Genomic DNA, 16,306 nt, shown 5'->3' with positions numbered 1-16,306 from the left:
ACGCCCCCACCATTCCCCAGGCTCCACATGCAGTAGTATGGCAGGTAAAGTCTACAAGCCTCAACATTTAGCTTCAGGTCTTGCTTCGGTTCTTGCTTACGCTATTTCTCCACCTGGCATGCTATTCAATCACTCCGCTGGCAAACGCATAAACTTCTATTTACCCTTCAAAACACAGCTAAGCCTCATCAACTCCATGAAGCTTTCCCCAAAGCCCAGGCTTCCTCATCTTGGCCCTATGCAACCATCCTACACATATCCGTTGCTTTATATTTCAAAAAATCTTTTATTTTATCACATCTTTACTTTCCAGCTTCCCCCACCAAGCTGTGTGCTTCTTTGGGGACAGATAGCACCGCCCCCTCATGTTTCTGACTACTGATAAGGTGTCCAACACCTAGTAGGTTCTCAGAAAATGTCAAAAGAACAACCAGGTGAAGAAAATGCACTGAGAGTTCTCCAGGCCCACCATGAGGGGCATACAGACCTGGCTGATGAGACTTCTCTAAGAATGTTTAAAAGAATCCACGCAGACTTTCAAAGATGTGGATGACATCTTCCTTGTAAAAATTAGCTACCACATATTGAACACCTGCCACCCGGAAAGCATACAGGCCTCATCTCTTCTAACACTCCTGAAAACCCTGAGAGTTAGGTCCTATGACCCTCCCATCTTCAGAGAAGCAGATGGAGGTTTAGGAGGGTAAGCTGCCCGGGGTCATGCACTGGGCTGGTAGAGGAAGCGATGACTTAAACTGGATTCTAGAACTTGCCGCTCAAGTCTACACTGTGCATGTCAAGGAGGTAATACACTGGGAGTGGAGTACTCCAAACTAGCAGGAGTAGACGGTGCCATGCAGTGCTGGGTTCTGACTTAGGGAAGGGTCGGGGGGCATTTCTGAACCTGCAGTAGGAGGCACTATGGCTGCTTCAGACACACAGGCTGACGCTGCATGAGGATCAGCCATGAATCCACACCTGTAGAGGCAGGGGCGAAGTGGGGCACCAAGCCTCAGTACCAGGAGCTAACTTGGGCACCCCACTTACACCCCATCAAAGTTAGTATGTGTTCTCCCCTTTAATCCTCAACAGAAATCCAGAGAGGCTGGCAAAGCAGGGAATGTGACTAATTTCCAACTCACAAATAGGAAAGTCAATCACAAACATTCTCTTTCTACACTCAGTCCTTTCCAAAGGGTCTAAACTACACCGGGCTCAAGACAGGGGAGGACCCATTCAATCCTCATCTCAGCCCTGCAGGTGAGTGTTGTCATGATCATTTCCAATTTACAAATGAGGACAATGAACTTTGAGGAGTTAAGAAACATCTGTTCAGGGGCGCCTGGGTGGCTCAGTTGGTAAAGTGTCCGACTTGCGCTCAGGTCTTGATCTCGCGGTTTGTGAGTTCGAGCCCCACGTCGGGCTCTGTGCTGACAGCTCAGAGCCTGGAACCTGCTTGGGATTCTGTATCTCCTTCTCTTCCTGACCCATCCTCCGCTCATGCTCTGTCTGTGTCTCTCAATAAATGTTAAAAAAAATTTTTTTTAAAGAAACATCTGTTCATTTATTCACCCTTCCACTCACCCATCTCAACTAATATTTGTTAAGCACCTAGAATGTGCTGGCAGAACAGGGAACAAACGAGGGCAGCCCTTCCTGGCATGGGGCTTACATTCTAATGGAGTGAGGGAGAAAATAAGCAAAGATGCAGGGATTTCAGTAAGGGCTACGTAGACAATAAAACAGAGCTATGGGGTTGAGAGGGGCTGAGTGCTGATATAGCTGGGATGGTCAGAGAGGGCTTCCCAAATGACATCTGCATGAAGATTTCATGGTAAGAAGGAGTCAGACACATAAGGATCTGGTGAGGAATCTTCCAAACAAAGGGAACAACAAAGACCTGTGACTGAGCATGGGTCAAGTACATACAAAGGACAGAAGGAAAGCCAGGTGGAGGAGGGCGATGGTGGAGGGGAAGGAGTCTGAGAGGGAGGCAGGGCTGGGCCGTGGGTCCACAGGAATCAGGGCTTCACTCCAGCTCCCCTGCCTCCCAAATTTTGTGTCCAGAGGAAAATCAAGTGGCCACATGATTTAGAAATAATGAAATTTTAAAACCTTGTCCAGTGAAGACACAACCAGAAAGATAAGACCACATCCTTCTGAACAAAGATACAGAACTGAAAAACCCTTAGAGCTTAATTCAGGCCCAGCACACAGTATGTGCTCAACAAATGCTGGTTGAATGGACACCACGCAAAAGCGATATTTTAATTGTACACACAGCAAATATGGACTTGCTGGAGACACGTGGACTAATGGAATCCAAGGCCTGATGTGAAGACAGACCAAAGCCCACCTAATGCCACGACGGTGGTTACACTCTTGGCAGTACTCAATCCCAGCAGAGGACACAGGCTTAAAATTTAGGACTGCAAACATATTTAGATAATGCTCAGATGCCAGAAGCATAATGAGTTACTAAGAAAACCAGAACGGCCTAATTTTGAAATCTGACATGAGAAAGACAATTGCCCCTGCCCCATAGGCCCCTTGCTTGAGCCACAGTCCAAGACTGACCCAGGGCCCAACCTTTTCTCACTGGCTAAGCCAATAACTTGTACCCTGAAAAGGGAAATGAACCTGTAAGACAGGGGGTGGGTTGGGCCAGGTGCTCAAGGTCAAAGTGAAGCTATGGCCAGTCATGTGCAGGGAAGTAACACCTTGTACCTGATTTTATGGCCGTTTAGGGGCTTGTCTCACCTCCGCTTCTAGAGGGCTAGAGTTGTATCCCACATTTCTGCCTCCTCCAAACGTGCAGTGTCCTTCCTATGAATACCAGGAACTCACACATTTATGGAATGAGTGAACGAGCAGGCAGCCAAGGCAGTCTATTTGGACCAAGCAGTGTGTGGGCCTGAATGAGGTCAGAGGCAGTAAGGAAAGGTACCAGGAGCACCCTGAGGTGGGGCACCCGTGAGCGAGCCACACAGGGAAACAGGACAAAGAACCAAGAAGAAACGCTTCTGAGGAAACTGATACAATACTTGAAGAGCTGTCACACTGGCAAGGAATTAGACATGCTCCATCCAAAGCCCCAGAAGTCAACTGTCAGCTGAATTTAAGGAAGAACTCCCTCCCAGCAAAGTATGCGTCAAATTGTGCTGCATGGACGGCTAGCATTCAGGGAGTGGGGGTAGGGTGGGGGTAGAAAGGAACGACTCCAAATGATTCCACAGGAAAATACATTTGGCAATTTGAGTTAATCAAAGACAAAAGATGTTCTTGCCAAAGGGCACAGTTTTCAACACTTCTCAAATGCATGTGGCCCCAGTGGCTTTTCATAGGATGTTATGAACATCTCACAGAGTCTCCTTTCCAAGCTCATCTCTGGGAAGAGATGAATTAGAACCACCTGACAGGGGCGCCTGGGTGGCTCAGTTGGTTATGCGTCCGATTTCGGCTCAGATCATGATCTCACAGCTCGTGAGTTCAAGCCTCGCATCAGGCTCTGTGCTAACAGCTCAGAGGTTGGATCCTGCTTCCGATTCTGTGTCTCCCTCTCTCTCTGCCCCTCCCCTGCTCATGCTATCTCTCTCAAAAATAAATGAACATTTAAAAAATTAAAAATAAATACATACATACATAAAAGAACTGTCTGACAAAAGCATGTTATGAAAAGGTGATTGTCACACAGGTATCTGAGTACTTTTAGGATGTAGAATTCAACACTGAACAGATGATACAGATGCAATCTAATAGAAAACTAGAACCATGGGTTCATTCTCTCCCATGGACTTTATCTAGAATGGCCACACGGTAGGGCCACAAGGTTCAGTTACACACGAGGATGCAGATTAGCTGTCTCCTCCCATCACTTTGTGTCCAAATAAGTTGATGATATGGATAGTGCAAAGGGATCCAGGAAGCAATCGATGCTGTTGGCCAGGGACCTTAGTGACAGGATGAATTCTTGCCAGAACCCACTCTGAGTTTTCGTGTAGTATTTCCAAGAAAATATTGCCTGCCTGTCTTCCTCGCATGCATCTATGCATTCTGTAAATATTCCTTGGGGATCTTCCACAGACCAGCAGTAGTAAGTAAAGCCAGACAAGGTGTTCCTTTAGGACTACCTTTTGGTGAATACAGACAATAAACAAACACATTTCACACACAAAAATGATTGAGGTTTTCTATATATGACACAAAGGAAATAAATGGTGAGAAACAATGTAAGTTACACAGAGATCTTCTCCATTGTGGGGTTTCAGGATCGATTCTCTAAGGGAGCAAAGAGACCCTGTTTTACAGACCCTCAAAATATGCAGGTCACAAATAAGTCTCTGTAATATGCCTCTGGGAAATCATAGCCCAATGGGGCTGGGAAAGGCCACACCAGTCCACCTACCACAGTAATCCTCTCTCTAGCACATGTCTTATGTATGCTGTATTTGACACTATGACTCAGTAGGTCTGGGGAGGAATGGAGAACCTGAATTTCTAATCAGGTATTCTAATGCCACTACTTTGTAGACATTTAAGTAACACTATTGTATCAGGAATTTTAAAAAAACCTAATAAAGGAGGGCTATACCATGTTCATGGACCGAGAGGCTCAAACACAAAGATATCAATTTTCTTCTAATTAACCTAATCATTCAATATACTTCCTACCAAAATCCCCACGAAGTTATTTTGTTCTTTATTGTTGTTTAACCTGACAAACTGGGTCTAAAATTCATTTGGTAGGCAATTTTGGAAAAGAACAAAGACAAGTCCCCACATGTCTTACCAACTCCAGGCTTACAATAAAAATGTGGGTGTAGTATTAACACACAATTAGCTAGAGAGACAAATGGAACAGAACAAGAGCCCCAAAGTAGACCTGTATTTTTAAGATAACTATGTATGGAAGATAGCATTATAAATCATAGGAAAAAGATGAATAATTCAGTAAATATGGCTGGAAAATTTGATAATTTGTATTAAAAAACAACAGCCCTGAACTCCTACATCATGCCATGTACAAAAATAAAATTCCAAGTAGATTATATTCTTAAATATGAAAACACAAAACTTTAAAACTTTAAAATTTTTAACATTTATTCATTTTTAAGAGACAGAGTGAGCGGGGGAGGGGCAGAGAGAGGGAGACACAGTATCTGAAGCAGGCTCCAGGCATTGAGCTGTCAGCACAGAGCCTGATGCGGGGTTCAAACTCACGGGCTGCGACATCATGACCTGAGCTGAAGTCAGATGCTTAACCGAGTGAGCCACCCAGGCACCCCAAAACTTTAAAACTTTTAGAAGAACATATAAAAGATTTTTTCCCCCAACTTTGGGTAGGGAAATACATCTTAAATAAGATACCAACTGTGCAAACCAAAAAGAACAGACTGGCAAATTTGACTTCAATAAAGTTAAAACTCCAAATGCCATAAATAAATAAGAAAAGCCACACACTAGGGAAGGCAATTTGCAGCATATTTATATCTAGAATGTGTCAAGATACTAATATCTAGAATGTGTCAAGAATTCCTACCCATGAGGAAAGACACACAATCCAAAGAGAAAAGAATACGAACGGGAAGTTCACAGATGAGGAACCCAAATAGGGAAAAACACATGAAATGTGCTCAACCTTGCAAGTCATTAGAGGAATGCAAATTTAGAACAGTCGGATGCAAAACTTAAAAATTAACCAGACCAAATGCTGTCTAGAATATGGAACAGTAGAATTCTCATACACTACTGTTTGGAAAGTAAATTAGAACAATCCTTTCAGAAAGCAATTGGACATTATCTGATAAAACTGATAATAAACATGCACGCTACCATTAGCAATCCCACTCTTAGGTACAGGCCTAGAAACCTTCCTTCACGCACACAGGGAAGCATGGGCAAGACATTTATTCAGAGTTCTTAGTAACACTGGGAAACCAGAGAAAGTCTAAATGCCCATCAAGAGGAGCTGGCTAAATACAATGTAGTCTTTTTATACATTGAAATACTATACAGCAGGAAAAAATAAATGAACCAAAGCTGGTATCAACAGGGGAACATCTCAAAACCAAAACTGAGCAAAGAACAAAGTTGTAAGAAAAGTAATGGATACCATCAATAAAAAACTTTTAAGTATGCCACAAAGATCTAGGTACTATTTGGGAGATGTATATATAGCATATACATAGCTAACATACAAATAGTTTATATATAATTTTATATAAAGCTTATAAATTTTTATAATTTTATAATTTTATATGAAGCTTATAATTTTTATAAAAAGCTTATTAAAGTTTATAATTACATATTAATATAGAATGTGTATATATATGTATGACACACACACACCAACTATAAACATGAGAATGATAAGTCTAAATTCAGCATCATGACCTCTAGAGAGGGAAGGAGATGAATGGTATCTGGGAAGAGAATTAAAATGACTCATAAAACCACTGCCCCTCTACCCTACTTATAATCAGCATTAGGGTAGGCAATGTTCTGAACAAAGCCATACTTTTTTCAGATTGAATAGTCTCTAGAAAACATTAGCCCAACCTCTGACCCACAGAGGAAACATCTCTTCCATACCCAAAACACGGTGATCCTTCTACCTCAGAAGATCCCAAGTCAGGGCTGCTGTGTACTGTTTATGCAGGTTGGCCACTGTACAATTCTGGAGCACACATTTCACAATATGAATGAGGTCCCCCTAGGGTTGTGCAGTGCACGACTTCTATAACCATACGTGGCAGCCCTGTACTGCCAGGTCACAGACCCCTTTGGGATGTAAGGAAGAATGCCCACCTCTGGGGAAATGCCCATTCAATAATTACTTGCCTGTAATGTCAGTGGATTCAGACACCTCCCCAACAATGCTTAGTGACCCTCCACCAGGTAAACACTTTCAGGGTTGGGTGATTCACAACCTTCAGAAGTACTTGCAGACCGTGCTATGAAACTAACCTCTCCTTAAGCACATTTAAACTTGCCTCTTTAGAACCTCTATCCATTCAAGTTCACCTGCTTCCTTTGCACATGACACTTCAGGTACTGAAGGAAAGCTAACCTGCCCTCTCTGCCCTGGAGACTTCTGCTTTCCAGGCTAAATACACTTCTGACTTAGCTTATAGCAAACATGCTATGTCTCCTCTTTTGTTAAAACCCTTTTTTTTAAACTATCATTTTTAGCAAGCATTTCCTAACCTAATAAGCAACCAGGCATGCTGACATGCCATCAAAGAACAAGAAAACATTCCTCTCAGCTGCTCCTTTAGGAAACGTGTAAAATCTCTGCACTGGCTTCCAAAGCAGTCAAACGTCCCCAGAAACCAGGAAGTGCGAAGCCAGAGAAAGAAAGGGTCAGACTTTTTCCAAGGGTGGGGGCAATGTTAACTCAGCAGAACCAGGACAGAGGCCCCACAGGCCAAGGGACACGAGTCACTTTCCACTTACTCCCAAAACTCCATGACGGGAGAGGTGGCATTCTGCAGGGACACATGACTGTGGTTGCTCACGTTCAGTTTCTGGAACTCCACACAATTCTCTACAGTGGAAACAAGACAAGAAAGAGAAGATTAACCTCTGCAAGGGCTGGACCTTGGGAAACATTCAAAGCTGATGGTGCAACCAGGTGGTTTTAACTAGCCGCTCTAAGCAAACATGCCTCAGAGAACACCGAGGAGGAAAATCGATCACTTACAGTTTAAATGAGAGGTCTGGTCTGATTAGAACAGGAGGGAAAGGTTTGGGGGCACGACACCTTCTCTCACTTCCACTCCAAATGCCCTATCAAACTCTCCTCCTGCACGGTTCCGAATTTCCTTTCCCTTTTTCCACTTCCCTACAGAAGCCCTCTCCATGGCATTTATCTGTCCTGCCCAGTGGCCCCAGCAGGGGTGGAGGGTCTAAAAGAGTGAGTCGGTCACAGTGTCCCTACGACGGTAATGCATTTGAGACTCCATTTTCCTTCACGTAGGAAGACACTAATATCGCAACTGCCTCATAAAGATGTGGGAACTGGATTGAAATGGCGTGAGCCTGTAGGTGTAAAGAATTTCTGCTTTCTTCCTCATTCCCTCACTTGATTGGTCAATCCAAGAAAGGATTTATTGAATGTCTCATTTCATGAAACTTGATGACCAAGGGGGAGTTGAATTTCCAGTAAAAATATCCAACTGTTCGATCTTAAAGGCCCAGATTGACCCCCTCCTCCAGGGAGACTTCATCTATCTCCCTCCCCTGAATTCTAAGAAAAGCAGAATGTAAAGACCCTCCAAGGAACCACCTTCTCCAACTCCCTTTAATTTTGAACAGGAGAATCTAAGGTTCAGGAACAGTCAAGGGACCCATATCCCTACCCACTCCCTCCTCTATAAAGTCAGTTAGGGACAGAACTGGGAGTCCACTCCAGCCAGTGCCCCATCTCGTGATTATCACCCAGGTCTGTTTCCCACCACGGGACCTGCACCTCTTGACAGCACCCCTGTTTACAGAGCTCTGCGCCAGACTGTGAACTCCCCGAGGGCAGCTGCACTGTTCACTCTGGAGCCCCTGCACCCAGCACGGAGTCAGTGGTCTGCTTCGCTCTGGCACTGCTCTCTCCTCGCATGGGTACAAACCCTCCAACTACATCTGTAGCCTCTGGAGCAGGAAGCACCTCTCACACATGACGTTTTTACACAACACAAGTGTTCACATGCTAGGAGAGAAAGGGGGCTGCAAACCAGTGGGAGAAAGGTTTGCCGTCTGCTGGGGAAAAGTCCCCCAATCGTCTGCCTTCTTCCTGCTCCTCCTGGCAAGGACTAACCATATTCTGAAAGCGGGGGGGGGGGGGGCGTCTGTGGGGGCCATGACATCCTGAAAGGAGTCTGAAAACCTGAGATTATAGGAACCCTCATGCTTTTTTCCAGGGAAGGGAGCCCTTAGTTTTGATCAGTCTCTAAAACAGTGCATCTCTTTTTTTTTTCCCTAGAGTAAACAAATTTCTCAGACATCCAACATTGACAAGGTATTTTTATTAAAATGACATCTGTGTACAAATAAATGAGTTATAAAGTCCTTGTGATTATAGTACTCATACGACTATAAAACCAGAATTAAATTTATACATTAAATACCAACTACGGAACACAATTCAAACTGATAGCATAAAATGTATGTGTAGGACAATGCCATTTTGTGACATTAAATGGATTTCCTGACAGGAGAGTGGAGCCAAAGGGAGGAGGCAGGGTCTGTGGAGTTCAGCTTGCCTATTCTTCCACTGGCTACTTGAGAAGCAATTCTACTATCATTTTCCTCTGGTCACACTTGCGCAGTATCTTCATTCTTACAGTTTGTGGCATTCCTAACTGGACTTTGATGAATACCAAAGCACCATTTACAAATTAAATCTCTGTGCTCTCCTCCATTGGCCACCATCACCCTACTTATCAAGAACCCATCTTAAACTGTAAACACGCACAACACTGGGCACTGAAGTCTCCTGACTGTCCTCAGTGGAAGGTGGTTGTGCAGATAATCTAGAACATGTGCGTATTTTTAGAGTGCCCTCAAAATAAACACACACAGTTAAATTATCATGGAGGACTTGCTGGCCTCCAAGGATATATCCTTGAATTTTAATTTGATAAACATCTCTATGAAGTCCCCAAAGAAAGGTTAGGAACCAGTGCCCTAAAGAGAGATAGTGAGACCTCCACACAATCCAACAGTGGGAGCAGGGCAGTCATCACAGCACTGGAAGTGACATCACAGCACTTTCTAGACCTACTACTCCCTACTCCCCGTTCCTTATGCTGATAACCAACATCCCACCCAATCTTACCGTACCTCAGCCTGCAGGATGAATGACCCTTCAGGACAACCTAACCACAGGTTATAACACAGATGGTGAACAGCTTAAAGCATGTGTGTTCATTCCAGTCAAAAGGCAGTGGCTGCCTGGAGCACTGCTGAGAAGGGTTCTGAGGCCAAGACTAGGCTCAAAAAGGATAGAGTTCTACAGTCAATTAGTGATGTCTGCTCTGAGCACAGCCATCACAGATAGGGAATAAATATGTTGTTGCTTTCCCTGGATTTTAAGACACCATCTTGATAGGATGGACAAATTGAAAAGCAAACAGCACATAAGAATCCAAAGTAATCTAAAGAGTTATCCATTCAAGGAAGTGGGAGAGTGGTACATTCAAATTTCTACCTGGGTTAGATTGGGAAAGTAAATAAGCAATGTGAGCTGAGTGGAGACTGTGGCCAACTTGTGGACAGATGCCTTATCCAAAGACAACTGCTTATCAGCCCCAGCTGCTGTCAAGCAAGACTGTGAGAATGTGGGTCTGCTATTGCCAGATCTTTTATTTATTTATTTATTTTCAAGAGAAGCGGGAAATCTGGATTTTCATGCGAGGTCTTCTGGTTTTTAAATTTTGGCAACCAAACACATTTTTGAAATTCACTGATCACTGAGTTAAAGCCTAACTGGTCTATAGGCCCATGGTTTGCAACCCTTGATCTAGCCTAACCCGTTCATTTTACAGAGGAAAATCTGACACCCAGAGGGGCCCGGCTGGAACTAGAGCCTGAACCCCTCTCTGCCCACAAAGGGCTCAGTCTCTGTATTCAGCAAAGCAAGGAAAGAACATCACCATTCTTCTACCCATGCCAATTACTGAGCCAGGGCAACCAGACCCAGTGCAGAACTGATCTCCGGTTTCAGTGGAATCTGGACTCATGTCAAGAGGCCAGGATTGATGTCCAGGACAAGGGCATACCCCCAATCCCTGGTCCCCCAGCAGGACCTGCAGAGAGACCCTCCCTGGGGACCATACCTGTGTTCCACTCATGCCCACAGGTAGCCCAGGGGAGCTCGGTGGTGAAGCAGTTGCTCAGGTAGAAAATGGCCCATGCCAGGATAATGATGTAGTACACGTTTAGATGGGCCTCGATCACCTGTGTTGCATAGCCAATGCCTGAAAGAACAAAGGGAGTGATGTGGGTCTCTTACCACCTTGTTAAAACAGTTTCAGCTGCCTTTCACAGCCTGACATCATCACCCAGGCACCATTTCATTCTTGAACTCAGTGCTTACCTTCAAACAAAGGGCAAACTTTCCTCCAACATGTAATGCCACCTTCACTCGTGAACTGTCCCAGAGCTGTTTCCAAGAAAAAAACAGGAATTCCACAGCAAATAAAAAACACCACATAGGGAATCAGGAACGCCCCTACAAGGATGCAAAGTAAGGGAATGAGGTTAAAATTGCCTCTACTATTTCGAGTTCAGCACAAGAAATCTTTAATAATCACCTACTACGTGCAAGACGTAATGTTCGCTGAGCTTGAGGTCAAGTTCACACCTTGACGACCACAGTCAGAAAACATGGCCCTGGGTTTGTGCTCTCTGCACATCTACCTCACACCTCCCAGCCTCAACTTGTTCATCTGTAAAATAGGGCTTTTAATATTTAACATCCGTACCACTTATCTCACAGAAATGTTGTGCATCTAAGATGATAATGTAAAAAGGAAGTGTTCTCTTTGCTTAATTCTATAATGTATATATTTCACTCTCTAGCACTCTCTAGGTTAAATCCATTCTCTCCCTGAACATTACATTCTTCTTTTTTATCCTAAAGTAACCTCAACAGGCTAGGTGAAGGGGACCCCTTCCTCCTATTTACTTTGGAAGTGATCTGCAAAAAAAAAAAGAAAATACTTTTCATTAAGAAAAGCATTCTCAAGGAGATGTGCTATTAGCAATATGGCGCCCCAGTACATGAGACCCAGCTATGGAGTTGACTTATAAGGGGTTTGCAACAAGTATCTATCTCCCCAGAAGGCTGACTCTGAATCAATCTGAGAAAGACCGCCATAAGCTTTAGCGCTCCTATCCTGGTACACAATACCCACTGCCTGGGCCTTTCTTTGAAACAAATGAAATAACTCAGGTGAGCATGAGCTACTATAACCAGAAAAGGATTTTCCAAATCCCTCATTCCCTCTCACCTGTTTAATAACAAAGCTTGGAAACACATGCTATTCCTCACGATCTAATCTAACAAATGAAGGCTTTAACTGAAATTGCTTTTTGCTAAATGAAGTCTCTTCAGCCTTAGAACTAATAGCAACAATTTTGATCAAACCTGATAGTAGGACCACATCCATCAAATTTTGAAAGCGTCTTTGAAAAGCTTTTTGGGGCAAGATACTGTTTTGTTGTTGTTGCTGTTTTCGTTTTCTTAGTTTCACATTGGGAAAGAAATCCTTTAAACTAGTGCTGGGATCTATGAATAGAATTGTATAGATTTTTTTTTAAAGGCAAGCAGTGGATAATCAGATACCCCAGCTATAGCAGAAGGCAAAAAGTGTGTGAAAGGAACAAGACGGTCTGTTTGCTGAATATAAATCTAAGTGGTTAGAAGAAGCTACAACAGGTTCGCTAATATGCTGTGAACCCTCTAGAACCTAACAGCACTTTCTGAAAGACTTCTAACCCATGTATTCGCAAAGCTAGTACTCAAGATAACTACCTCAATTAAATCAGGATATTTGTGCACCCAGTGGGGACTCTTGGCGAGTTAAAAAAAAAAAAACCTACTAATTTTTAAATTTTACTCACTGCAACTTTTTTTTCTTTTAATCTGTGCAGAATTTGTAATTAACCCAATTTACTCTCGCCTCCTTTTAGGAATGCATTGTTTTGTATAACAATTTCCTGTATTAAAAAAAAAAAGATGCTAAAACGATTTTTGCCTGGGACTACCCTAAACAGGGTTTCCACAGGTTTCTAAGAAGACATGGCAGCTAATAAAGGCTGAATCTGCAAAAAGGCAGAACTCAGCTGAGGCCACAGGGCACGTTCCGGGTCTCCAAGTCCACTCCCTCTGTCACCAGTGCCAAGCCACCAACACCGGCGGCCACTTCATTACCAGTGCAGAGCAGGCTTGGAGCAGCCTGGGTTTTCAGGATGAATGTCTCCAAAGAAAGGGCCTGGGCCAAGCAGTACCCTTCTCGCTCTCCCTGCAGCTGCTCGAACAGGAAGTCCTACTCCGAGCGGCCTAACAGTGTGGTCCCTGCCAGCCAACTTCTGAGCCACCTCCACTGGGGTCTTGGGAATCTGCTAGAGGGGCAGGGGCACAGCAAAGAGGGAGGAATACACGGACACAAGCTTTTCCTGGGAGAAACTGTGCCACCCACGAAGGTTTCACAAGGTCCCTTGCCACACACCTACCATCTGTCCTGCTGATAGGACAGGTGGAGGCTCCTAAAGTCCTTCAGCTGAAAGATTTGAGGATTCACTGCAGAATCTCCACCAAACTGACTCGGACAAGCCACTAGGAACAACTCTCTCATCACCTTCCTCTCCCTGTCCCCCACTCCACACTCTCGAAGCATCTCCTAAACATTAAATCCGTGTCGTTGCTCTTTGTCCGTGTCTCTGACACCGGTGAAAGAAACCGCTTGGTGCCAGTGCTTCCGCCAGATAGGCCCGAAAAGAGGACCTAGTAAAGGCCTTAAGGGCAAATGAAAGACGGGGCGGGCAATCGAACATCAACACCTCGCCCAAAAGTCCTCCCTGTTGTCAGTCCAACCCCAGTTTAAAACAAGGCCTTGGTGTCAGAATCCCATCTTGATCTCTTTATGGGGTTACTTCTCTGACCCTTTGCATCCTCATCTGCAAAATGGGTTTGCCACTGCCTGCAGAGATGACTTTAAGGATGAAATGAGATGATGGAGGGAAAGCTGAGTCTGGCATTTCACTAAGTGCTCAGAACCCCAGCCTACACGGATCCTGATCAGAGTCCTTTTCCTTCACACTGGTTTCCAGTTGGGAAAGCTGAGGCTCCAAGGGGCTGTCTCCTGCCCCAGACGCTAAGGCACGTCTCAAAAGCAAGGAAGGGCTCCCAGCATGGGCCTCCACCCGACGCTGGCTCAGAACACACCTGGCGACCACGTCCTCGCGTGCTGGCAGGCGGCACATTCAGGTGCGAAGAAACGTGCACATGCGCCCTGGGACAGGCGAGCCTAGCCCCGGGAGAGCTCACGCGCCAGGTGGCCCAAGGCAGGCACTCCCCACGAGGGTCCCGCTACACGCAGGCGCGGGAAGGGTCACTCGCTCACCCCCTTGCTCCCCGCCCCCACCGGGCCGCTTTCCCCTCCTCATTCCCGCTCACGCCGCGCGCGCCGCCTCACCTCCTCCGTTCTTGTAGCACAGGTAAGGGAAGCGCCACACGTTCCCCAGCCCGATGATCTCCCCAGCCACGCTCAGCACGAACTCCACCTTGTTGTTCCAGTGGCCGCGCTCGTGGACCGCCTTGTCGCGCTTGTCGCGCGGGTCGCGCGCGGGCGCCGCGCCCCCGCTGCAGCCGCCGCCGCCTCCCAGCGCCTCAGACTCCCGCGCCTCCTCGGCAGCCTTCCCATTGCCCAGAGGCAGCGCCTTCTCCGCCGTCATGGCCGCGCTGGCTGCCTCGTGCGCCGGGCCCGGCTCTGCGCCGCCGCCCCGGGCGGGCTGGCTTTTCAGGAGGCGCGAGCGGGCGGGAGGGGGGAGGCAGGGGGTGGAGCTGAGGGGCCGGGCCGGCCAGCGCGGGGACCGGGACGCGGCGCGGCGGCCCGGCCCTCAGGGCGCCCACGCCGCCTCAGCCCGGCAGGGCCCGGGAGCCCGCGAGCACCTTGCGCGCGCCGAGCACCTTGCGCGCGCCGAGCACCTTGCGCGCGCCGAGCACCTTGCGCGCGCCGAGCACCTTGCGCGCGCCGAGCACCTTGCGCGCGCCGAGCACCTTGCGCGCGCCGAGCACCTTGCGCGCGCCGAGCACCTTGCGCGCGCCGAGCACCTTGCGCGCGCCGAGCACCTTGCGCGCGCCGAGCACCTTGCGCGCGCCGAGCACCTTGCGCGCGCCGAGCACCTTGCGCGCGCCGAGCACCTTGCGCGCCCTTCCTGTTCTCCTTCCTACTGGCCTCAGCGCAAGAGTGGAAGCGCCCATTCAGGCCTAGGTTGGGCTGCTGACGCCAAACCCCCAAATTCCACCACTCACTGTAATCTCCAAGAGCTTGGGCCTCGGTTGCCCATCTCTAATAAGAGAAGTGGGCTCTAGACCAGGCATTTCCAACTTTAAGGTGCACACCAAGCACCTGCAGGTCCCTGCAGATCCTGATCCAGGGGGTTGGGCTGGGCTGGAGCTTCTGCGTTTCTAACAAGCACCCAAGTGCTGTGGATGCTGCTGGTCCGGAGACCACACCTGAAGGTAACAGGGAGTAAATGAACTCAATTTCTTCCCACTTCTCAAGGTTTGTGAGCTCCCATAGGATGGGTACACCTTCATGTCTTGTTCATCCTCGTGCTCACTGTTCTAAACACAAGGAGGCAGGACAGTGTGGCAGTTAAGGGCATCTGTCTGATGACAGGCAAACACAAGTTGAATCTCACACTCCACCTGTCTGAGCTGTGTGAAGTCATCTGACCTCTGTGCCTGAATTTCCTGATCTGCAAAAGGAAATACCAACAATGCCTTTCTTAGGGTGTGTGTGTGTGTTTGTGTATGTGTGTGTGTACTTAATGAGAAAATGCTTATAAAGTACTTAGTACGTTGGAAGTGCTCAATGAACATTAGCATTTTTTAGCATTATCATACAATGTGTAGTTACACAATGTACATATGTGTGCATCTTCTTGTTTACTATCCATCTCACCACTCAAGTTTAAGAATTATATACACTGTATATATATTCATTATAATAGCCACAGAGCTTAGCACAAGACCTAGCACATAGTAGGTGTTCAGTAAATACTTAGGGCAAAAGAGGGAGAAAGGGAGGAAGGAGAAAGGGGAAAGAAAATTAGTGGGCAAGGAGCCACAGAGATAGATCCACCTCTGTCATTTCACAGCCCTGGAGAAGCCCAACCACATGAGCTGTTACTAATGCCACCCACTGTGCTCTCCATCCATCCCTTGGAGCTCCTTCTGGTGCTCTCTCAGGAAGAACCTCCCCATCTGGTAGCCCTCAGCCTCTCCTTTCATTCTGGCTTACAACTGCTCGAGTCTCTCCCCACCTCCAACCCCCTAGAAAACCCTTCCTGCCTCCATCTTCCCATTTCAGGCCTCCTTCCTCCCCTCCCCCTCACTACCATGTTTCTTGAAAGAGTAAGTTTACATGCTGCTGGCCCTGTCTTCACCTCCCACTCATTGCTCAGCCCATAGCAATCTGGCGCCCACTCCCACCATTCCTCTGAAAGTGCTGTCTGTGAAGTCCCTCTTCTTTTGGCAGATCTTACAGTCCTTAGTCCGTCCCCATCCTGCCTGATCTCCAGG

General features: G+C 46.6%; 1 protein-coding gene across 1 annotated transcript in view; it reads right to left on the bottom strand.

The window, feature by feature from the left end:
- SLC6A11 (solute carrier family 6 member 11) overlaps positions 1 to 14,451 on the bottom strand; it is a 134,002-nt gene extending 119,551 nt beyond the window's left edge. Inside the window, exons 1-4 of the mRNA XM_030307407.1 lie at positions 14,193 to 14,451; positions 11,090 to 11,224; positions 10,830 to 10,970; positions 7,456 to 7,546 (exon numbers count right to left, since the gene is read on the bottom strand). Coding sequence (XP_030163267.1) covers positions 7,456 to 7,546; positions 10,830 to 10,970; positions 11,090 to 11,224; positions 14,193 to 14,451 — 626 coding nt within the window. The remainder of the gene's footprint in view (positions 1 to 7,455; positions 7,547 to 10,829; positions 10,971 to 11,089; positions 11,225 to 14,192) is intronic.
- Positions 14,452 to 16,306: the final 1,855 nt, after the last annotated feature.

This window comes from Lynx canadensis, chromosome A2, assembly GCF_007474595.2.
Source record: "Lynx canadensis isolate LIC74 chromosome A2, mLynCan4.pri.v2, whole genome shotgun sequence".
In the NCBI taxonomy this organism is placed as follows: Eukaryota; Metazoa; Chordata; class Mammalia; order Carnivora; family Felidae; genus Lynx; species Lynx canadensis.
This window is presented reverse-complemented; position numbering and strand designations above follow the sequence as displayed.